The sequence below is a fragment of the Mandrillus leucophaeus genome, unplaced genomic scaffold (assembly GCF_000951045.1).
Source record: "Mandrillus leucophaeus isolate KB7577 unplaced genomic scaffold, Mleu.le_1.0 Scaffold397, whole genome shotgun sequence".
Classification (NCBI taxonomy): Eukaryota; Metazoa; Chordata; class Mammalia; order Primates; family Cercopithecidae; genus Mandrillus; species Mandrillus leucophaeus.
The window spans coordinates 2,045,289-2,069,092 of record NW_012104220.1 but is presented as its reverse complement, the minus strand read 5'-3'; the positions used below and the strand labels follow the sequence as shown (position 1 = coordinate 2,069,092).

Below are 23,804 nucleotides of genomic sequence, written 5' to 3'. Positions count from 1 at the left end.
GACACTGTAGGCTACTAATCTGGATCTCAATCCATTCTACTGGGGCTGAGATATATATATATATTTGTATTCCTCTATCCACTAGGCCTTTCTACAGTGACTTAAAACTGAACTATCATATTTGCTACCACAACAGGCTACTCCTTCTGTATTCCCAAGGTAGAGATCAACAAATCAAAAGTGAAATCTATCGTAGATTTCCTTCTAGATATGAAGATCTATGAGGTTGGCAGGGACAGAAAGGAGAGAGGAGGCTGGCCCCATGTTTCCTTCTTCCAAAACTTCTACACACATTCCATAGCTACCCACTTGTTCCACATGTCCCCGGTACTCCCACGATTCAAGTCATTACCATCTCTCACCTTGACTACTGCAACAGCCTCTTAACTAGTCTCTTTGCTTCTCCTCTTGCTCCCCTACAATCTATTCTTTATAGAATTGCCAGACCCATCTGTTTATAATGTAAAGAAGATCCTTTCATTCTCTTGCTTAAAAACCCACAAAGGCTTTCCACTGCACCAAGTTCAAATGCCTTACAGTTGCTCCCAAGGTCCCATGTAATCCGGTGCTGGCTCACTTCTCTAATTCCTCCTTGTTCATTCATTTGAGCCACACTGGTCTTCTGTCTGTTTTTTTTTAATGTATCAGACTCACTCCTTCCTGAGGGCCTTGTCTGCTCATTCTAACCAGTTTGATTTGCCCCAGACTGTCTCACAACTAGCTCCTTCCTGCACATCAGGTCTCATCTAAACATTACCCACTCAGATAGGAGACAGTTCTTCCCCAAACATGTGGTCTCTCTCCACCACACTGTCTTGTTTTACCATCTGCATAGCAATCACCACTACCTCCAATTAACTTGTTCATTTATGTGTATATGTGATTGCATGTAGTCTGTCCCTCTTCCTGGGATGCAAGATCCATGAGAGAAAAGGATTTTATCTTGCTCACTGCTATAATCCCACTGCCTGATGTTTTGCACATCATGGGTACTCAGTAAATAACTTGCTGAACAGACAAATGACTATCATTATAACTTCTAGAAGTCTAGTCCATGGGCTATGCTGGATGGTGATGGGGAACATGATGGCTCTTAACCTCATGACATCTCAGGGTTTTAAGAGACATACTATTCCAACGTTCTCACTTCACAGATGAGGAATCTGGACTTTCCCAAGGTGACAGCACCAGGACCTGAACCCATCTTCCACGTGTACTGAAGTATGTTGCTGACTCACCTCCTTCTCTAGACCTTGCTTGGATCTCTGTGCCTCACTGCTGAGGAGCTGCCTTCCCTAACATATAAGGAGCTGAACCACAAAGTTTACTTCCTGCCTTCTGATGCTCTTATGCGTAGCCAACTAACCATCCTGATCCATTTCCTTTTTCTTACTCGATTTTCAAATCACCCACTCTCAAACCCATAGAGTTTGTTGTCTCTTTCCCTGCCTTTATGGGAACTAAGCTCCCTGCCTCCTCCTCTCTCTTTGCCCTTTGTGCCCTGTTTTGCACTGTAGGCTTGGCTTACCAAACCCACCTATCACTGTTACCAATGACCACCCCCCAGCCCCTACACATTCCCTAAGCCTTTTAGGGGAAAAATCAGAATAAAAACACAACATAACCTCAGAAAATTTCAGACTTTTCTGTTGAACTTTGGGCCTCAAGGCCCTTATGGCAAGTTCTGCTGTCTTGCTATTGCTCCTACCTGGCAGTCAACTGGGTTATATGTTCCTAGAAAGGATGTTTTAGTTTTCTTTTCTTTTCTCTCTCTCTCTTTCTTCTCTCTCTGTCTCTTTCTCTCTACTTTCTTTGCAGTTCAATGTGTATATCCTGCAAAATTTACCTGTCTTCAACATAATCCGGTCTCTTTCACACAATTGGCCAAAGAAGTAAGACTCTTTCTTATTCTCGATCATATAGAAAAAGACATATTTTAGTGAAACAGTGAAACAACCTTTCCATCTCAGTTTCCTAATTCCTGTACAGCAGGGCCATGTCCCATAGTACTCTGTATGCCCACAGGGCCTCCCAACGCTCCCTGTATAAACTTGACTGATGTATAATCAAATGTATGGTGGCAAGACAGACAAAAATGTAGGATGCTGAAGAGTGAAAAAAGAGAGAAATGGATTTTGTTCAGGCTTCTAGTGTCTGATAGTATATGAAACACTGAGTTAAATACTAACAGTATATGACAACTTGTAACTTTCAAAGTATGTTCCAGAATTACATCACTGTTTAAAAACCACAAACATATCTGGCTTTAGATTTGTGAAAACTAAATAGGAGTTTATAGTGATTTAGATGGAAATAATACCACCAAAGAACCCAGATGGCATCATAAACCACAACAGAGGAGATCAAGTGGTTGATGAAGTCATTCTTTGCTGTTACCACACACTGAAACATACAATACATTTATTATTTAGTGAATGCCACACGACTGAAAAATCCTGGAAACAAGACAAAGCTAAAATGGTAAAATTTCATTCAACCAAAAATGTTTTCAGCTTTCTTTCATAACTATTTAAAAATAATGCAATGTATATTTTTAAATGTATTTTGGATGGTTCAACTAATCATTACGAAATCAAGATGACCATAATTTACCACAAAATTTTTTTTAAATGTCCTTCAAGTACTTGGTACTTACTTTACGGTGCTGATGAAGTACCATGAAGTGTTATATGAGTGACAGTGCTGTGGGCCGTGATAAAGTTTGGCTGTGTCCCCACCTAAGACTCATCTTGAATTGTAGTTCCCATAACCCCCATGTGTCGTGGGAGGGACCAGGTGGAGATAATTGAATCATGAGGGTGGTTCCCCTGTGATAGTGAGTTAGTTCTCATGAGTTCTGATGGTTTTAAAAGGAGTTTCCCCCTTTGCTGGGCACTCATTCTCTCTCCTGTCGCCCTGTGAAGAGGTGCCTTCTGCCATGATTGTAAGTTTCCTGAGGCCTCCCCAGCCATGCAGAACTGCGAGTCAAATTAAACCTCTTTTATTTTTTTTGTGATGGAGTCTCACTCTGTCACCCAGGTTGGAGTGCAGTGGCATGATCTTGGCTCACTGCAACCACCAGAACCCTGGTTCAGGGAATTCTCTGGTCTCAGCCTCTTGAGTAGTTGGGATTACAGGCATGTGCCACCACACCTGGCTAATTTTTGTATTTTTAGTAGAGATGGGGTTTTGCCATGTTTGACCTCCAAAAGTGCTGGGATTACAGGCATGAGCCACCATGCCCAGCCCAAACCTCTTTTCTCTATGAATTACCCAGTCTCAGGCAGTTCTTTATAGCAGCATGAGAACAGACTAATACAGTCCCAGGATGGGTCCTGCTGATAACCAGTCACTTTGCGTGAATCAAGCTCTCTGGACCTCAGTGTCCCACTGTGAAGCAACGAGGGCTGGCTGAGATCAGGGATCCTTAACTAGCCACCATGATCCCACACCTCGCTCAAGACTGGCTTGTCAAAGAGAAATGAGGCTGCCACTCCAGCTCCGCTCCAGGGCCTGAAACCACTCCTCACTGTACCTCCAGAAGCCTCTCCTTGCCTGGTGGTCTCAGACTTCAGGGAAAAACAAAAGTAGTTTGTTTTGAAATAATTATGAGATTCCAGCTCAGAAGATTTTTAAAGCCTTTATAAATGCACATTTGTTCTCTTCTCAGCTTTTATTGACTCCTTCTTTTGACAGTACTGCAATTTTCCTTTGGGTAACTCATTCCTCTCATATTCTCAGCCAGATGGTTTGGTGGTATTTGCCGCCTGTCTCCTTCACCCCTAACCCTACCTCTAAGAGTAGGCCTAGAATGGCTGAAGCAACATGGAAGAATCACTCCTGGTTACAACGATTAGCTGAAAGATGGGAGTATAACCCAACTGGAGTACCGTGAGGCAGGAGATGTTTGCTGGGGCTCTCTCTTCCACATGCTATAAGAGATCCTCTTCTTTCTCATGAAGAGGAAGAGACATGAAGCCAGGAAATGCTACAGGTTTTTGTTACCCTAAGGAGAGAGCTTGGAGCTGCTGGAGGCAGCACTGTGGGGAGCCCAGTGGAGCTGCCACTGCAGAAGACAGAGCAGAGAGACAACTCTTGCTAGTGGTATCCCTGGGCAGCTGGACCAAGTCTCGCCAGAAATAAGACTGAATTTTTCCTGTTTTGTAAGTTGACAAATTCCCTTTATTGTTCAAGCCAATTTTAAGTGTGGGTTTGTGTCACTTGAAGTTGAAGCACCCTTCCTCTGTCCTTAAAATGGTATGAAAACTGCATTCCTTTTCTTAAAATAAAATATATATATTAAAATAATGTATGAAACGATTGTTTACGACATTGAATTTCAGAGCTGTACTCTTTATTATAAGCATGGATTCATTCACTAGTTCATTCATTCAACTTTCAACAAGCACCTGCCAGGTGACAGGAACTGGGCTAGGGACACAAAGGTGAATAAGACATTCACAAGGAACTCACTACAGTCTATCAGGACAGCACAGGAAAACTGATAATTGCAATAAAAGAAATAAACACAATATAAAACAATTATCAAATATAATGTTAGCACTAAGTAAAAAGTGATTAAACTGGGCCGGGAGCAGTGGCTCATGCCTGTAACCCCAGCACTTTGGGAGGCTGAGGTGGGCGGATCACCTGAAGGTCAGGAGTTCGAAACCAGCTTGGCCAACATGGTGAAACCCCATCTCTACTAAAAATACAAAAAATTGGCTGGGCTTGGTGGTTCATGCCTGTAACGCCTGTAATCCCACACTTTGGGAGGCTGAGATGGGTGGATCACCTGAGGTAAGGAGTTTGAGACCATCCCGGCCAACATGGCAAAACCCCGTTTCTACTGAAAATAGAAAAATTAGCTAGGCATGGTGGCACGCACCTGTAGTCCCACCTACTTAGGAGGTTGAGGCGGAGAATCGCTTGAACCTGGGAGGTGGAGGTTGCGGTGAGCCAAGATCGTGCCACTGCACTCCAGCCTGGTGACAGAGCAAGACTCTGTCTCAAAAAAACAAAACAAAACACACACACACACAAATTAGCCAGGCGTGGTGGTGGGCACTTGTAATCCCAGCTACTCGGGAGGCTGAGGCAAGAGAATTGCTTGAACCCAGGAGGTGGAGGTTGCACTGAGCCAAGATCGCACCATTGTACTCTAGCTAGGCAACAAGAGCGCAACTTCGTCTCGAAAAAAAAAGTGATAAAGGTTTTTTGTTTGTTTGTTTTGTTTTTTTTGAGACAGGATCTCGCTCTCTTGCCAAGACTGGAGAGCAGTGGCATGACCATTACTCACTGCATCCTTGATTTCCTGGGCTCAAGCGATTCTCCCACCTTGGCCTTCTGGGTAGCCAGGACTACAGGCATGCCCCATCACATCTTGCTAATTTTTAAAAAACTTTTTCTAGAGACAGGGTCTTCCTATGTTGCCCGGGCTGGTCTGAAATTCCTAGGTTCAAATGATCTTTCCACCATGGCCTCCCAAATTGCTGGGATTACAGGTGTGAACCACCATGCTCAGCCAATACGCTATTCTTTGATAAGGTAAATTGGGCTTCATGAAGAGATACCTGATCTAACTTGTGCAGGATATGAAACTTTCTAAGTACAGTAGTGGGGGTATGGTCAGTGAAGGGTCTTCCAGCCAGATGAAGCAGCGTGTTCGGAGCTGAGAGGCATGAAATAGCATGCAATATTTGGGGAACTGTATTTTGGTACGTAAGATGCAACATAAAGAACAACAGAAAATGGGGTTGGAGAGGAATAATGGGACCTGAGATGCATTCAAGAAATACTGGTCTAGCAATTATGAAGAGAATGGACAGAAGGGGAGAGGGCATGACCAGAGAAGGGCAATAATTGGGGAGATCACTGAAATACATCAGGAGAATGGTGCTGAAGGCCTGACGGCCAGCGGCAGCACTAAAGTGGAGGAATGGAGAGGACAAGCACTGAGAAGGGGGATTTAGGAGGCTGGAGAGTTTGGGATAACTCTCAGGTTTTTAGCTGGGGTGAATGGTACTGTCATGACCTAGGGAGAGAATAGCAAGAGGGGAAACAGGCTGAGAGTACATCATGATTCACTGTGGTCTTGTTTGGAGCATAATTTTGAGTCAGTAAAATACTCTTTAAGTACAAAATATATCAATATTAGAAAACATACACAGGTATTTTAGGTTGAAATGGGACAGACAGGAGTTTGTACTATAACTGAAGCAATGGGTAGACCTAGCAGACAAGCGGATGGAGGAAGACAACTGGGAATCTAGAAAGATAATATTCAGGAATCTGGATGCTGGACTGATGCTGACAGGCCCTGGAGAAGCATGGCCTGCAGCAGAAGCCTCACTTGACTTTGACAAGTCAGACTTGAGAGCCAGGTGTGAGATCTCTGTCAGGTGCAGTGACTCACACCTGTAATCTCAGCACTTTGGGAGGCCGAGGCAGGCGGATCACTTGAGCTCAGGAGTTCAAGACCAGGCTGGGCAACATGGCAAAACCCTGCCTCTACAAAAAATACAAAATTAGCCAGGTGTGGTGGTTTGCGCCTGTGGTCCCAACTACTGAGGAGGATGAGGTGGGTGGATCGCTTAAGCCTGGGAGGCAGAGGTTGTAGTGAGCCGAGTTTGCACCACTGCACTCCAGCCTGGGTGACAGAGAGACCCCGTCTCAAAATAAATAAATAAATAAGATTCCTAATCTCAGCCAGGCCTCCTTATTTCACAGTGGAAGACTAAGGCCCAGAGGGGTTGATTCGCGCAAGGTGACAGAGAGCTGGTTATTAGCAGAACCCACAGCTCCCTCACTCGTATGCTGCTTCATGACACTTCATAAGCACCATAAAGTGAGCATCTACCAGGTACTTGAAGGACAAGGGAGCGTCCCTCGGCACCCACTCTTTCCCTTTTACTTGCTTGCCCTGCTCACCTGCTTGGTCAATCCTGACTAAAACCTTAAGTACATCTCTAGTCACAGCCTGGCCACAAGCAGAGCTTAGAATTATGCTGTCTGTGGTGTGACTGCAACTACCAGAGTCATCTCCTTGGGCCTAAAGGTTGCAACAGATCTAACAGCCTCCATTTGTGCAAAAGGAAGGACACAGGGAATTCCAAAACAGGCCACATCCTGATTTTATAACAGCACAAAAGAAATTGTATGTTTGTACTCAATAGTATAGATTTTTTAAAAAAATTGGGCTATTTATGTTTTCAAAAAAACATTGGTGATTAGAATGCCATAAATTTGCTTTGAAATGGAGAAACAACAGTACTATATTATAAAATGTCACTGTTCTCCATGTTGTAAGAATCCCATACAATACAAATTTAACTGGCATAGGGAAATTGGTTAAATTACCACAAGGTTGAAATAACTGCACTATGTCATTCACAGTTATTTTAATTTCATCCATTCAGAACATGATTTAAAGAAAGTTTAACCTGACTGGCCTTAGGTCTAGAGATAGAGGAAGGAATTATCGAGATTTGGGGAGGCATTTAAGAGATTAAGCTGCTTAAAATACTTTAAAAGCATGTATACATCTACCTGATATACTATTTCAAAAATAAGAATCTATTCACTGAAAATGGCCACATCAGAATCTCTATTTGCAGTAAATTACAAATATTTTCTTATTCAAATATTTCACTCATTTAGACTGGCCTTCTTTCAAATTAGAGATATTCTTTACCTTTACCTATAATTCAGTAAGTTAAGGTCCATATGAATGAGGAAAAGTGCACATACACATTATACACACTCAAAACTGTAACTATGTTAAACCAGGAGGTGTAATATACATTATGGTTTACAAACTGAAACAAAACCCCACAGTTGAAACTATACAGTTTACAAACATTTCTTTCAGAACTGATTGGGAGGCCAGGGCCGAAGGAGACTAGCATAGGCAACACAGCAACACCCCATCTTTACAAAAACAAAAATTAAAAAATTAACTGAGTGTGATGGGCCTTACTTGTAGTTCCAGGGCAGTTACTTGGGAGGATGAGGCAGAAGGACTGCTTGAGTCCAGGAATTTAAAGCTGCAGCGAGCTATGATTGCGCCACTGCACCCCAGCCTGGGCAGACAGTGAGACCCTGCCTCTTTAAAAAAAAAATAGAAAAAGAAAAAAAGAACGGAAAAAAAGAACTGCTTAGGAACTGCGGAAAGTAACAACAAATACAATCAATGTAGACATCTCAGCAAGCTGTACACAGTCTCAGTCCACTGTGTGAAGTTAGCACCCCACCTTGTGGAAAACAGTAGGTGGTGTTCAGGGGAAGAATGTCATGTTCATTTTAGAAGAGCTGGTTGATAAATCCTGCAGCCACCAAACTGCCGCTGATTCCAATATAAACCAAAAATGCAAAATCTAAAAAAGAATGCAAACCAAAAGAATCTCTATTTGTTAAACTAGCAGCAAAACTTTTGTACTTCCAAAATAAAAAGATATGAGCCTCAAAATATTGGTGCCTATGGTATGTGTTTGGATTATTTCTGTAGAAAATAAATATTTATTTAGATATTTATAAAAAATTAAATATTCCATATTAATAGGTTTTTATGCCCACTGGAGCTTGTATCTCTTCTTAGTTTTGTTTCTTAAAAAAAAGCTATTTTCTAATTGTAACTTTAGAAAATACAGAAAAATATTCAAAGACAAAACCAAAAATCAACCAATATCTCCCTACTCTTTTGAAGAAGCCCCCACCCCACCTAACACTCTAGCTCACAGAGATCCCTCCCACCTCTGCATTCAAAGCACTCGTTGTCCTCTGTTTATCTTTGATTTAAACACACACACACACACACACACACACATACACACACACGTATATGGTTTTAAAGTTCTTCTGGTCTTCTCAGTTTGGTCAAACTCTTTGGGTTACTTATCATTCCCATTACTTTCTTGGCACCATCTCTTCTGGAGTTCTCTGTCACTTTGCTCTGTTCCCAACTGGTTGCTCTCTAGGACCACCTATGAAGTCTTCACATTGTAACTCCCTTCACTGCTGTCCTGAAAATTCCCTTCGCTTCTCCCCTGGACTGAGGCCCAGATCCCTGGAACCGAGTCTCCCTTTTGGATGCACCTTGTTTTGGTGGGGCACACCCTCTGTAGGAGGGTACATGAGGAATCCATTTGAGACATTGCTCCACTGTACTTCTGAATACCATTTGGACCTCAAATGTGACTCCTTTTCTTGTTCTTTCTGGAAGTTTTTGGTATCTTCTCTTCATCGTTAGTTCTGAAACTGTAGATGACATATCTTGTGACTACAGTTTCATTGGACTCAGCATAGTCCTTTTATTTTAAAAGTCAGGTTCTTCTATTTTGGAAATTTCCCTGGGTCATAATTTTGTTGCATTTTGAACTTTTCCCATTTTCTTTTCTTTCTGGATAATGGACCTCCAACATCCAGTTTGGTTGTCTAATTTTCCTGCCTTTCTCTATTGTTTTTTATGTTTTCGTTATCCTTTTAATCTTTTTCTTGAGTTCTTCAATGTGATCTTCCAATTTTTCATTGAATTTCTATTGCTGCAGTCAAAATTTTGATAGCTAAGGGTTTTTTGTGTTCTTAGTTTTTTAAAAAATAGGTCTCATTCTTGTTTTAAGGAAATAATGCCCTCTCATTTCTTCAAACATAATTGTTTTCATTTAAACTCCCCACTGCCGCTGGTTCCTTTCACTGATGGTTAGTTTTCTCGTTTTAGAGGCTTTCCTCAAATGTCTGATAGTCTGTGGATGTTGATTCAACCACTGATTCTCAAGGGCGATGGGAGAGGAGGCCCCCCATACACACTTTACGAGGTGTGGAGACATTCTGGGTTGCCATAACTGGTGATGGGGGTTGGGGAAGCACTCTTGGCATCTGATGGATAAAGGCCAGGGCTACTGCTAACATCCTGTAACACACAGGACATTCCCCTACCATGAAGATTTATCTGTCCCAAAATGTCAATAGTGACGAGGATGAGAAGCCCTACTTCATATTAAAGAAAAAGGCATTAAAAGGCCGACTGCAGGCTCTGTTCAGCTCTCTATCGCCTCTACTGAGAACTAGTGCAGGTCAGCAGCTAAATGATCAGCAGTGCACTGCCACCTGGTGGCAGGATGAGGGGATGACATTGCAGAGGTAAGAAAATATAAGTTCTTCAACACTTGGAGGGGCCCCCCGGTCCATTTCTGAAGCTTCAAGGACCTTTTAGGGGAGGGAGAGGAAGGAGGAAGGTAGAGAGGAGGAGGAAGAGAAGTAGAAGGAAAGGAGAAGGAGCGAGGAGGGGAAGAGAGGGGAGAGAAAGAGAGGGTTGAAGAGAGGAGAGGAAGGAGAGAGAGAGAAGGAGAGAGAGAGAAGGAGGGGAGAGGGAGAGGGGAATGAGGGAGGAAGGGAAACAGGGAAGCAGGCAGAGAGAGTGCACAAGTGTGTAGAATTTAGGAAATGGTTTTGAATCTGTGCAAAGTGGTTCTGGGAAGTCCCTTTGAATCCCAGGGAGTTTCCAGGTTCCTCTAGGCAAGGGAGGCTGTTGGGTGGCATGAAACACTTTAAAGACCTTTGGATATCGGGATGCTCTGCTTTCAGACATCCCAGGGTTGGTGATGGCAATCCCATTCTTATAATTGCTCAGAACAGCTTTGAAGTCATACTTGATTCCTCTGTTTTCTGCCATGAAATTCTGTTAACTCCACTTTCAAAACCATCCAGAATCCAACTATTTTCCTTTACTCCTGGTCCTCCTGATGCAAGCCACATTATCTCTTGCTTGGATTTCTGCAACAACCTCCGAACTGGTTTCCTTGGTTTTGCTTTTGGTGTATTTGTAACACAGCCACACGAGTGACCTGTGTGAAACAGTACGATTGTGTCACTCCTCTAAGCAAAACTTGCCAACAGGTCTCTATTTTCCTCAGATCAAGACAGGAAGTTTTCACAAGGGCTTACAAGGCCCTATATCATCTGGTCTTTGCCCGCTCCTGCCATCTCCTCTTCAGTGTCTCTCCTTCCACTCACTCTCCTCCAGGTACCAGGATTACCTGCTGTTGCACCAGCATCCAGGAATGTTCCTCCCTATGGCTCTTACAGAGACTTTTCCCTCTGCTTGAAACACTCTTCTCTCAGGAGTCCCCGTCCTCTTCAAGGCCCTAAGATCAATCACAACTTTTCCACCCCATCAGAATTCCCAGTTCCCCATCCCTGTGCAATCTGCCCCCATAGCCCTGATCACCTTTGAAAAGGCTTTATGATTTTCTTCTTCACTATGTCTGGTATTACTGTCTTCTCATCCAGGTCAAGTGGAGTGAGCTCCATGAGGGCAGACTTTTTTGTGTGTTTTTTGTTCACTTGTGTATCCCAACTATTTATAATACTGCCTGGCAAATGGAAAGTAAATATTTATTATTGAATAAACAAAGTTTTTCTTTAAAAAAAGCATTAGGATTCTGACACTGTATTATAAATTTTGGAAAACTGAAAATCTTTAAGTTTTAAACATCAGGAACATGCTTCTGTATTTATTTTTGCCACATTTAATGTCTCAATAAGATTTCACTATTGGGCCCATATTGATCATTTCCTTTTATTAAAGCTCCTTTCCCAGTGTTTAATATTTTAGGTATCTCCCTTCATTATTTTTCTAATAGTTAAAGCTAGTATATAAGGAAGTAATTGAGTTTTGCGTATTTGGCTTGAATCTGATACTTTTCTGAACTTGTATTACTTGATAGTCTTTTGTTGATTTTGTTCCTAGATATAATTATGTATAGAATATATTACTTTATTTCTTCTTTTTCAATATTTATACCTCTTATTTCATCTGAGGTGGAGGGCCAAAACAAAACACAGTATGACTAATGGCAGATACTCTTTTTTGGTTCTGATTTTAGAGAGAAAGAATGTAATGGACATTGGCTTTTGGCTCCAAGTGCACTGTTTCATATTAAGGAAACCATTGACAATGTTAGAATAATGGGTTATTTATGCAAAGCAGTGCTTTAGAAAGCTAAATATGGACAGCCAGGGATATGAATGTGATTTAAAGAAGACTAGAGTCCAAGTCAGCAGCATGCGTAGAGTTTGCATATACATTGCAAATGTACTGCAACGTATACATTGTATTAGTATACTAATTATATAGTATTAGCATACTGTATTAGTATATTAATAGAATTAGTATAATAGAATTAGTATACTAATAGAATAGTATACTATTAGTATTATATTATTATACTAATTAGTATTATGTTATAATACTACTTCTATTAGTATATACTCAGTATACCCAGTATTACTGGCTTGAGTAAATTATTGAAAAATATGAATAGAGGGCATAGTGGCCACAACAAAAATAGTTTGGAATATCTATTACATTGGTTTCTACACCATATATGTACACTCCTAACTTCTAGGTGTACTTCAAAATAGGAATTCAATCAACAATCTAGCACAGGAGTCTCCAACCACCAGGCTGTGAACCAGTACTAGTTTGTGGCCTGTTAGGAACCGGGCTGCACGGCAGCAGGTGAGTGGCAGGTGAGCCAGCATTACCACCTGAGCTCTGCCTCCTATCAGATCAGCAGCATCAGATTCTCATACAAGTGCGAACCCTATTGTGAACTGCGCATGTGAGAGATCTAGGCTGTGCACTCCTTATGAGAATCTAACTAACGCCTGATGATCTGAGGTGAAGCAGTTTCATCCCAAAACCATCCTCCACCATCTGTAGAAAAACTGTCTTCCACGAATCCGGTCCCTGGTGCCAAAAAGGTTGAGGACTGCTGATGTAGCACAATGCTGCAGTGGGCAAGGGTTGACAAGCCCTTCAATGTCAGCAAGTTATTTAATTTGGGCTTATTGCCCATATTTATTGTAGTAAATTTGGAAAATTATAAAAATACTTGCAGAATGTGTATAAAATGTACTTTTTAAAATAACTTACAGAATAAAATAATACTATGGTATTTAGTGAAAAACTGAAAATGACAGGAAATGGTACATCAATACTACAGTTTACAATCATTTTTAAAGTAAAAAGTAGTCTAGGCGCAGTGGCTTACGCCTATAATCTCAGCACTTTGGGAGGCTGAGGTGGGTGGATAGCTTGAGCCCAGAAGTTTGAGACCAGCCTGGGTGACAGAGTGAGACCCTGTCTCAAAAAATAACACAACACAACACAACACAACGTAACATAACATAACATAACATAACATAACATAACATAACATAACATAACATAACACAACATACACAACATACCTGATAACATGGAAAGTTATCAAGGTACAGAATTAAATTTTTTTAAAAAGTTGCAGACAATATATAGGATGTGATTTACAAACTAGCCATACCCTGCTCCTTCCAAAAAACACCCAGCACTGTCTCTAGGGTTATATGTATGTGTGTATATATAATTCATAATACTTTGTTATATGTATACATATAACAGAAGGGGAAAAAAGCACTGGCAGGATATAACTCAAACTGGTACAGTGGTTACTTCTAGAGAGTAGAACTGGGATAGTGACAGGAAACTTTCACTTTTTACTTTGTATATATTTTTTTTCTTTTTTTAGATGGAGTTTCGCTCTTGTCACCCAGGTTGGAGTGCAGTGGCGTGATCTCAGCTAACTGCAACCTCTGCCTCCTGGTTCAAGTGATTCTCCTGGCCTCATTCTCCCAAGTAGCTGGGATTACAGGCGCCCACCACCAAGCCCAGCTAATTTTTGTATTTTTGGTAGAGACGGGGGTTTCACCATGTTGGCCAGGCTGATCTCGAACTCCGGACCTCAGGTGATCTGCCCGCCTTGGCCTCCCAAGGTGCTGGGATTACAGGTGTGAGCCACAGTGCCTGGCCTACTTTGCATATTTCTGTATTGTCCAAAATTTTAAAATTAAGAAAACAACAGGCCAGGCATGGTGATTCACGCCTATAATCCCAGAGCTTTGGGAAGCTCAGGTAGGAGAATTGCTTGAGACCAGGAGTTCAAGACCAGTCTGGGCAACATAGCAAGACCCCATCTCTACAAAAAATAGAAAAGTTAGCCAGGTGTGGTGGTGCATTACCATAGTCCTAGCTACTTGGGAGGCTGAGGCAGGAGAATCACTTGAGCCCAGGAGTTTGAGGTTGCAGTGAGCTATGATCGTACCACTATAAAACTGCCTGGGCAACAGAGCAAGATCCTGATGCTTTAAGAGAAAACATAAACAACAAATAAAATTTGGAATGTAGAAAAGAGCAAAGCAACAGAAAAATAACTACTCACAGTCCTCCCACAGTTAATTATGGGGCATATTCAATAAAGATTTGCTGAAATTTCCACTAAACACAGTGTCTTGTACAGAATCAGCACTCGTTTTGTATTTTTTGATTGAATTAGCAAATAAATAACGTTTATTGGGAAAACATAGCCTAATTACAGAGTAGTGGGAGATCTAATTAAGTGACCTGAAAGTGAGGCAAGTTGGCTCTGATTTTTAACCCTTCAAAATCAGTTTTCAGCAACTTCTATTGTTGTTTTATATATGAAAAACTCTATATTTTTTAAAACACAGGTTAAAAAATGTTTTATTCATATGTCACTGAGCTTTTTTCTTCAGTAATGTGAAAAGGGGCCAAGTCATGTTGTAACAGAAGTTACAAGGAATAGTAGTTGGTTGTCAAGGGAGGCAGTTAAGAAACAAGGCTCAGATTCAGAAGCAAATAAAAGAATGAACCAAAATCCATACTGCAATGCCCTGAGTCTCATTTCCTTCCACGCCTTGGAGGGGTGGATGTCTCTGCTGAAACATGGCCTAACAAGGAGACTATTGCTCTCTAGGAAGAACGTTCTGGTTTGAGTTTTCATTTACCTTCATAGGGCTCTGGTTATTGCCTCTATTTGGAAAGGTTACTCTCCAATTTTTCCTGGAAGATATTACTTTACTACTCTTTAGAACTAATCCCAGTGGAAATTACTTTTTCTTTAGTATGTTTTTCAAGGTTTTTTTTTTCATATAAGTAATTTCACAGTCAAATATCCTTTTTTTTTCCTTAGCTTTCCACTCTTTGCCTTTCTAATTTCAGTTGTTAGTCAAGGGAAGCCTGCTTCTCCTTAAAAAGCTACTTAAACTACCCAGAGAAACAGAGGCTGAAGAGTAGAGTTAAAAAGTTATTAAACCAGGATTATTATTTATCTTTACTCTTGTGTAATCATAAATAAGGTGAATTATGCACCTAAAATATTATATACCATTAAAAAATACACTGATTCAGAAGAATCAGAAGAAATTTGAATGAAGAATTTGTGCCAGAAATGTAGGCCACCTCTAACATTCAATTAATAAAATTATATTAATTTAAAATTTAGCTTAAAATCTGCTGTATATGAATATCTAGCATAAATAGGTAAATACCAACATTAATTTTTTTCTTGCATGAAGGCTGTGAAAGGTTATAATTACAAAAAAATAAATAAATGAACATTTAAAAAATATGAGGGCAACCACAGTGGCTCACACCTGTAATCCCAGCACGTTGAGAGGTAAAAATGGGCAGATTGCTTGAGTTCAGGAGTTCGCGACCAGTCTGGGCAACACGGCAAAACCCTGTCTCTACCAAAAATACAAGAAATTAGCCTGGTGTGGGTGGTGTGCACCTGTAGTCCCAGTTACTCAGGAAGTTGAGGTGGGAGGATTGCTTGAGCTTAGGAGGCAGAGGTTGCAGTGAGTCAAGATCACGCCACTGCACTCCAATCTGGGTGACAGAGTGAGATCCTGCCTCAAAAGAAAATTATTAAAAAATAAAAAATAAGGGCCAGGCACTGTGGCTCATGCCTGTAATCCCAGCACTTTTGGGAGGCTGAAGTGGGCAGATCACTTGAGCTCAAGAGTTCGAGACCAGCCTGGGCAACATAATGAGACCCTGTCACTACAAAATATCAAAAATTAGCCCAGTGTGGTGGTGCACATCTATAGTGCCAGCTACTTGGGGGGTTGAGGCAGGAGGATCACTTGAACCCAGGAGGTGGAGGCTGCAGTGAGCCATGATTGAGCCACTGTACTCCAGTCTGGGTGACAAAGAGAGACCCTGTTCCAAAAAATAGAATAAAATAAAAATAATTTTTTTTCTATAAATTAGCAAAAACATTTAGAAATTTATTGGGTAATTCCATATCAGAAAAAGTTATTAACCAAATGACAGAAATTTCCTGTTACTTATATAAGTGATTAATATTTCTAATTTGTGTCTTCTGATTTCTGGGAAGCTCTTTGCGTTTTTGGAAGAGCAAGCCTGTGTTGAAAATGTGGATTTTGGCTTCTAACCAGAACCAAGTGTGAATCGATGCCCTTTTATTCCTGAAGCGTTCCAAGCAATATGGATGAGACCTTCTGCCAAAGCACAAAGTGCAATTACTATTAATGCTTTAAAATGATCCAGATTTTCTGGTTCACTTAAGAAGGCTGAAAACAATTAAATTATAGAGAGATAGTTCAAGGCCTATAATCACAGGAGTGTTTTCTATAGCCAGGAAATTGCAACTGCCACAATTATAATACGTGATTTTAAAAGTGAGGAAAATTGGGGGGGGTGCTATTTACACAAATGGTGCAGAATAGGCATCCACACCAAGGGGACCTCAAAACTCTGACTTTCATTAGAAAATGAATTTGACTTTGGTTCTGAAATAGAATAGCAATATAAACTAGCTTTATAACCCTCCTTCTGTAACAGTTTTAAACGCTGTCAGAAATATAACAAAAATACGATTTTATCTGAACCAGAAAGAAGGAAACGGAAGTCCCTAATTGCCACAAACAAGAAGAAAATGAAAAGCGAGCAGACAGCCTGTGACATGAAGGTTTGACGAGGATGACATGATTATTCCAGACACCTAAGGGCTGGGATTTCAGGGCTTCTAAAGGATGGGGAGGAGAAAAGCCTACAAAGGAACAAATTGATAGCTGATATTTCCAAGACAATAACAGCTCCCCTGTACCTGAAATTTATTAATAGAAGGCCCTAAGGACCAGTTCTTAATCTTCTTATATTTTCTATCAATCCCTGGGTAATTTTTTTTTTTGGGGACGGGGTCTCGCTCTGTCACCCAGGCTGAAGTGCAGTGGCATGATCTCCGCTTCCTGCAACCTCCGCCTCCCAGGTTCAAGCAATTCTCCTGCCTCGGCCTCCTGAGTTGTTGGGAGTACAGGCATGAGCCACTGTGCCCTGCCTAATCCCTGGGTAATCTTACCTAGTTTCTTGTTTTACATACCATCACCTATACACAGAAGACTCCAAAATCTATATTATGGACCAGACTTGCCTTCTGAACCTCAGACTCATAGATCCCATTGTATTATCTACATCTTCTCTTGTATGTTTACAGATAACCCACAATTACCCCTGCTGATGACCCCTCTAACCTTCCCTGTGTAAGTGGCAACTCCATTCTTCCAGTGGCTCAGGCCAAAAACCCAGGTGGCATCTTCCACTCCTCCTCACTCTCTCACACCCTACATCTTATATGCCAGGAAATCCTATCAGCTCTGACTTCAAAATATATTGAGACTCTGACTTCTTTCTTCCATATCCCCTGTTGCCATTCCTGGTCTAAGCCATGCTGATCTCTCATTTGGAGTACTGCAGTAGCCTGTAAACCCCTCTCCCTGCTTTTGCCCTCCTCCCCTTCAGTTTACTCAGCACCCAAAGTGATCCTGTCAGATCATGTCCCTCCTCTACCTAAAGCCTCCCAATGGCTCCCCACTTCACTCACTGGGAAAAACCGTCCAAGCCAAAAAATGAACAACAAGGTCTTAAAAGACCCAAGCCTAACATCCTTGCCTTTACCTCTATGACCCCAGATCCTACTCCCGTGCTTCCTTTGCTTTGACTACACGGACCCTCTCACTATTTTACAAACATGCCGGGCGTGGCCTCACCTCAGGGCCTTCTTTGCAGTTACTGCTTCCTCTCCCAGAATTCTCTTTCCCCAGATGGCTTAACATCTCACCTCCGTTACGCCTTCGTCTAAACACCACCTTTTCTGGTCACCACCTAAAATTATAAACCCCCTTTAACCCTCTGAATCTTCCTATTCCCTTGCCTTGCTTTATTCTTCTTCTTAACAAGTTTTCACTAACACATTATAAATTTTACCTAATTATCTGGTTTATTATCCTGCCACTAGAATGTAGGTTCCACAAGGGCAGAGATTTTTCTGTTTTATTCACTACTGTATTCCTAACACTTAGTAGGTATTCAACAAATATTTATTAAATAAGTTTGTCAGTGCTAAACTTGGTCATGAAGGAAAACTAGGATTCTAATCAAAGGAAGGACAAAACCAAGACATACTTTCAGGTAAACAAACAAAAACACAAAAACTCATCACTTACAGAACTTCCATGAAGGAACTAATGAAATACACAGTTCTGAAAGAAAGAAGTCGAATCCAAAAAAACAAGTAAGACACAAGAAGCAAGGGTAAGAAAGAAAATGCTATATAAATACACATCTGAATAAGCATAATCGTATAAAGCAATAATAATGATAACTAATTTAGGTGGTATAAAAACAAATTAGAACCAAAATACTACACAATAATATGTAAGAGGAGAAGGAGTGCTCACAGTGAAAACATTCTAAAAGCCTTAAGATGACAGCAAGAATGAGAAAAAAATAAAAATAAAAGCTTTGTTTTTCAGGAGGAGGATGGAGATATTATATTTTTTCCTTTAGTTACCCACGTTAACAATTTAAGAATAATGTGTAAGGAGCCAGGCGCAGTGGCTCACACCTGTCATCCCAGCACTTTGGGAGGCCAAAGCAGGTGGATCATTTGAGGTCAGGAGTTCGAGACCAGCCTGGGCAACATGATGAGACCCTGTCTCTACTAAATATACAAAAATGACTCAGGTGTGGTGGCACGTGCCTGTAATCTCAGCTACTCAGAGGCTGAAGCAGGAGAATCAGTTGAACCCGGGAGACACAGGTTGTACAGAGCTAAGATTGCACCACTGCACTCCCGCTTGGGCACCAGAGCAAGACTGCATCTCAAAAAAAAAAAAAAAAAAAAAAGAATAATGTCTAAGAGAATAGAATAATTTCCATTTCCAAATGAAAGGAAAAGGGGGGAATAAAGACATCTTCATTCATACAAACAGAAGGCAGCCCAAGGAGGAAAAACAAAAAGATTCAAAGAAAAAGGTCTAAGTAAAAAGGACAAAATAAAATAGGAGAAAGAAATCTAATGCATTATGTATATGTACCAAACATGCTAGTTAGAAGACAATTCTCAGTTTTGAATTTTTAAAATTCTACTATCTGTCATTTATAAAAGACACATAAAAAATGCAATAACACACAAAAAAGTGAAAATAAAGAGGTGGGAAAATATATACCAGGCAAACTCTAACCAAAAGGAAGCTGGTATTTCTACATTAATGTTAGATAAAATAGATTTTTTTTTAAAAAAAGCATTATTAGGGATAAAATGGGTCACTTCATAATGATTAAAAATAATTCACTACGTAGAATCAAATTTGAACTAGAATGCAAAAATATGTACAGAAAGCTGAAAAATACAAAGAAAAAAGACCAATTCACAATCACATTTTTACATACCTGTCTCTTTCTGACTTTTGGGATTTTTGTTTTTGTTTGTTTGTTTTTAGAGATGGAGTCTCACTCTGTCACCCAGGCTTGAGTGCAGTGGCATGATCATAGCTCACTGTAACCTAGAACTTCTGGGTTCAAGCAATCCTCCTGCCTTGGCCTCCCACAGTGTTGGGATTACAGGTATGAGCCACAGCACCCAGCCCATGCCTCTCTCCTACTGAATAGATCAAGAAGTCAAAACAATTTATAAAGATATAGAAGATGACTTGAACAATGCAGTAAACATTATGGACATACACAGAACTCTGCAACAAACAATATGGAATATAATTTCTTTTTAAGCACACAAAATGTACTCAAACTCAAACATACTAGGCTACAAAGTAAGTCTTAACAAATACCAAGGAACTTCTTTTACAAGAACACATTCTGTGCCCACAATGTCAGATTAGAGTTTCACAAAAAGTCCAGCTACATGTTAGTTACAGACAACACATCCAAAAAATAAAAGCACATAGGCTGGACATGGCGGCTCACGCCTGTAATCCCAGCACTCTGGGAGACCGAGGCAGGCGGATCACGAGGTCAGGAGATCGAGACCATCCTGGCTAACACGGTGAAACCCTGTCTCTACTAAAAATACAAAAAAAATTAGCCAGGCATGGTGGCGGGTGCTTGTAGTCCCAGCTACTCCGGAGGCTGAGGCAGGAGAATGGCGCGAACCTGGGAGGCGGAGCTTGCAGTGAGCCGAGATAGTGCCACTGTACTCCATCCAGCCTGGGTGACAGAGCAAGACTCTGTCTCAAATAAATAAATAAAACAAAAGCACATAAAGGTACCAAGTATAAGAACAAGAAGTTAAGTTAGATACATTGACATCAGAAAAAATATATACTTTAAGAAAAAGCATTTTAAGGATAAAATAAGTCATTAAATACTGTAATAACAAAAAGTTCAATAGACCAGTAGCCTGTAACAATTTTAAACTTAAATGCATGTAATGAAATAGTCTCAAGATACACAAAACAAAATTGACACAACTACAAGAAGAAACTAAATCTACCATCACAGAGGGAAATTTCATCATATCTCTTTTAGTAACAGCTAAGTCAAACATACAAAAGTGTTGTCAAGATCACAGTAGATTTGAACAATACAATTAAAAAGCTTCATTGAATTGTCATATGTAACAGACCATTAGAGAATACACATTTTTTTCACTGATACATGTAACAACTGACCACGTGCAAGAACATTAAGTTTCAAGGCCATGAAAAAAATCTCAATAATTAAAAAAAACTGCGTCCTTTACAGGCCAATTTTCTTACTACACCAGAACAAAATAATAAATCAGTTTAAAAAATTATATTTAGAGTTTTTAAAAATTTGAAATAATTAAAAGGTCAAAGAAAAATTCATAATGAGAATGTTGTGGTACCAGAAATTAACAATAATAAAAGTGTTACATATCAAAATTTTGAGACGCTGTAAAATGTTACCTAATGACCAATTTATAGTCATACTTGTATTTGAATAAGCGCTGAAAATTAATGAGATAAAGATACAACCTAAAACATTGGAAAGAGAACAACAGTATAAACATAAAATCAGAAGCAATAACGTTATACAAATAGAAGGAGAAATTAAATAGAAAACAAGATACAACAGATAAATCAAAAAGCTAAACATAGAAAAGAATATTGAAATTCCAGCCTGGGCAATATGGTGAAACCCTATCTCTTCCAAAAACACAAAAGTTAACCAGGCATGGGGCATGTGCCTGTGGTCCCAGCTACTTGGGAGGCTGAGGTGGGAAGATCACTGGAGCTCCGGAAGTCAAGGCTGCAGTGAGCTGTGCCTGCACCATGGCACTCCAGCCTGGGTGACAGAGCGAGACCTTGTCTCGAACAACAAAAAAATGAATATTAAAATGGACAAATGTCTGGCTTCACACAAGCAAAATTAGGAATGGAAAAGGGCACAAACTACAGCCACAACGCGAATGACAAAAATAACAAGAGAATATTATCGATAGGGTTTAGATCTGCATCCCTACCAAATCTCATGTCCAATTGTAATCCTCAGCATCGAAGGAGGGGCCTGTTGCGAGGTGCCGGGATCATGGGGGTAGAGTTCTCATGAATGGCTGGTCATGATCCTCTTGGTACAGTATAGTGAGTGAGTTGTCACGGGATCTGTTTGTTTAAAAGTATGTAGCACTTCCCTCCACCCCTTCCTCCTGCTCTGCCCCTGTTAAGTGCTGGCTCTCCTTTTGCCTTCTGCCATGACTGTAAGCTTCCTGAGGCCTCCCCAGAGGCAAAAGCTGCTATGCTTCTTGTATAGCCTGCAGAACTGTGAGCCAATTAAATCTCTTTTCTTTTTAAATTATCCTGTCTTGGGTATTTCTTTATAGCAATGCAAGAATGACTAATACAATTATGAAAATATTTATGTCAATACATTTGCAAATTTACATAAAACGGACGCATTCCTAGAAAAATGTCTTCACAATACGGATTTAAAAAGAAACACAAAGCCTGAAGAGTCCTATAACCATTACAGAAAGAACACATCAGGCCCAGGTGGTTTTGTCTTAGACGAGTTCTGTAAAACTTAAAAATAATCAATTCCATGCTTACACAAATTCCTCCTGGGAATAAAAAGTTGCCTATACTCCACAGCTCACTTGATAAGAGTACTGTAACCCTGATACCAATACCAAAGAAAAGCACGAGAAAGGAAAAGCACAGGGCAATCTCACACATGAACATACATTTAAACATCCAAAACAATATGCTTGCAAACCAAATCTAGCAATGTATTAAAATATAACACACCATAAACAAACCGAGTTTACTCCAGGAATTCAAGAATAGTTCACACCACGTACTTGGCCATGTAAACAAATACAATCGGAACAACCATATTATCTCACATGCAGAAAAGACGTTTGATAAAAATCAACAAGCAAGTATGATTTAAGGTAAAACTCTTGGCACATTTTTAAAATCAGAAAGAATACAAGGATGTCCACTACATTATTCTCTATTTGTTACTGTTCTGGAAGTTCTAACAAAATAAAATGAGGAAAATAAAAGGTGTGAGGATTAGAAAGAATTAGAACTACCACTATTTGTAGATGATGAGACTATCTTCACAGATAACAAAGATTCATAACAAATCATCAGCTTTAATTAGAATATAGCAAGCAGTTCTTATGAGATTACTATACAAAAATCAAATACATCTCTACATACCACCAACACAGAAAATGTCACTAAAAGATATATTACTTCCAAAAGTAAAAAAACAATACAAGATACTCAGAAACAAACACACCAAAGATACGCAAGACTCTTACAAAGACAATTAGAAATGTTACTGAAAAGCATTAAGGAGATCTAAACATTGAAGAGAGAGAGAGATGAGGTTTCTGGATAGGAAGACATCATCACATAGATATAAGTTCTCCCCAAACTGATATATTCAATTTAATGCAAATAAAAATACCAACAAGGTTCTTTTGTGAACTTGTCAAAGCTAATTTAAAAACCTATGTAAGAAAGAAAGGAAAATGAAAACACTTCTGAAGGATAAAGCTAAGGGAGTTTGGTACTGGGTGAGGGACAGACAAACCAGTTAATAGAATAGGCAGCTAGGCTGAATAACTGTATAATAGAAGCAGAAAAAAAAAATAGAGAGCTAAGATACAGACCTATACATATACAAAAACTTGATATATCAGTGGTGGCACAGCAGAAATGGACTGTTGAATAAATGGTGCTGGGCTGGGCCCGTTTTGCCATATGGAAATTAGATCTCTTTCAAACATTATACAGAAAAAATCAATTCCAGATGAATTAAAGACAAATGTGAAAAGCAAAATGTGCCAGGCACAGTGGCTCATGTTTATAATCCTAGCACTTTGGGAGGCCAAGGTGGGCAGACTGCTTGAGTCCAGGAGTTCGAGACCAGCCTGGCAACATGGAGAAATTCTGTCTCTACAAAAAATACAAAAATTAGCTAGGTGTGGTGGTGCACTCCCATAGTCCCAGCGACTTGGAAGGCTGAGGTGGGAGGATTGCCTCAGTTGGGAAAATGAAGGCTGCAGTGAGCTGTGATCATGCCACCGCACTCCAGCCTGGGTGACAGAGTGAGACCTTGTCTCAAAAAAAGAAAAGAAAAATATTAGAACTTCTAGAAAATAACACTTGAG

General features: G+C 40.2%; 1 protein-coding gene across 2 annotated transcripts in view; it reads right to left on the bottom strand.

The window, feature by feature from the left end:
* Positions 1-23,804, bottom strand: part of ALG14 (ALG14, UDP-N-acetylglucosaminyltransferase subunit) — a 105,383-nt gene that overhangs the window by 55,433 nt on the left and 26,146 nt on the right. The window contains exon 3 of one of the 2 annotated variants that reach the window (XM_011991488.1): positions 2,420-2,456. The exons of the other annotated variant lie outside the window; for it this stretch is intronic. Coding sequence (XP_011846878.1) covers positions 2,420-2,456 — 37 coding nt within the window. The remainder of the gene's footprint in view (positions 1-2,419; positions 2,457-23,804) is intronic. 2 annotated transcript variants of the gene reach the window in all.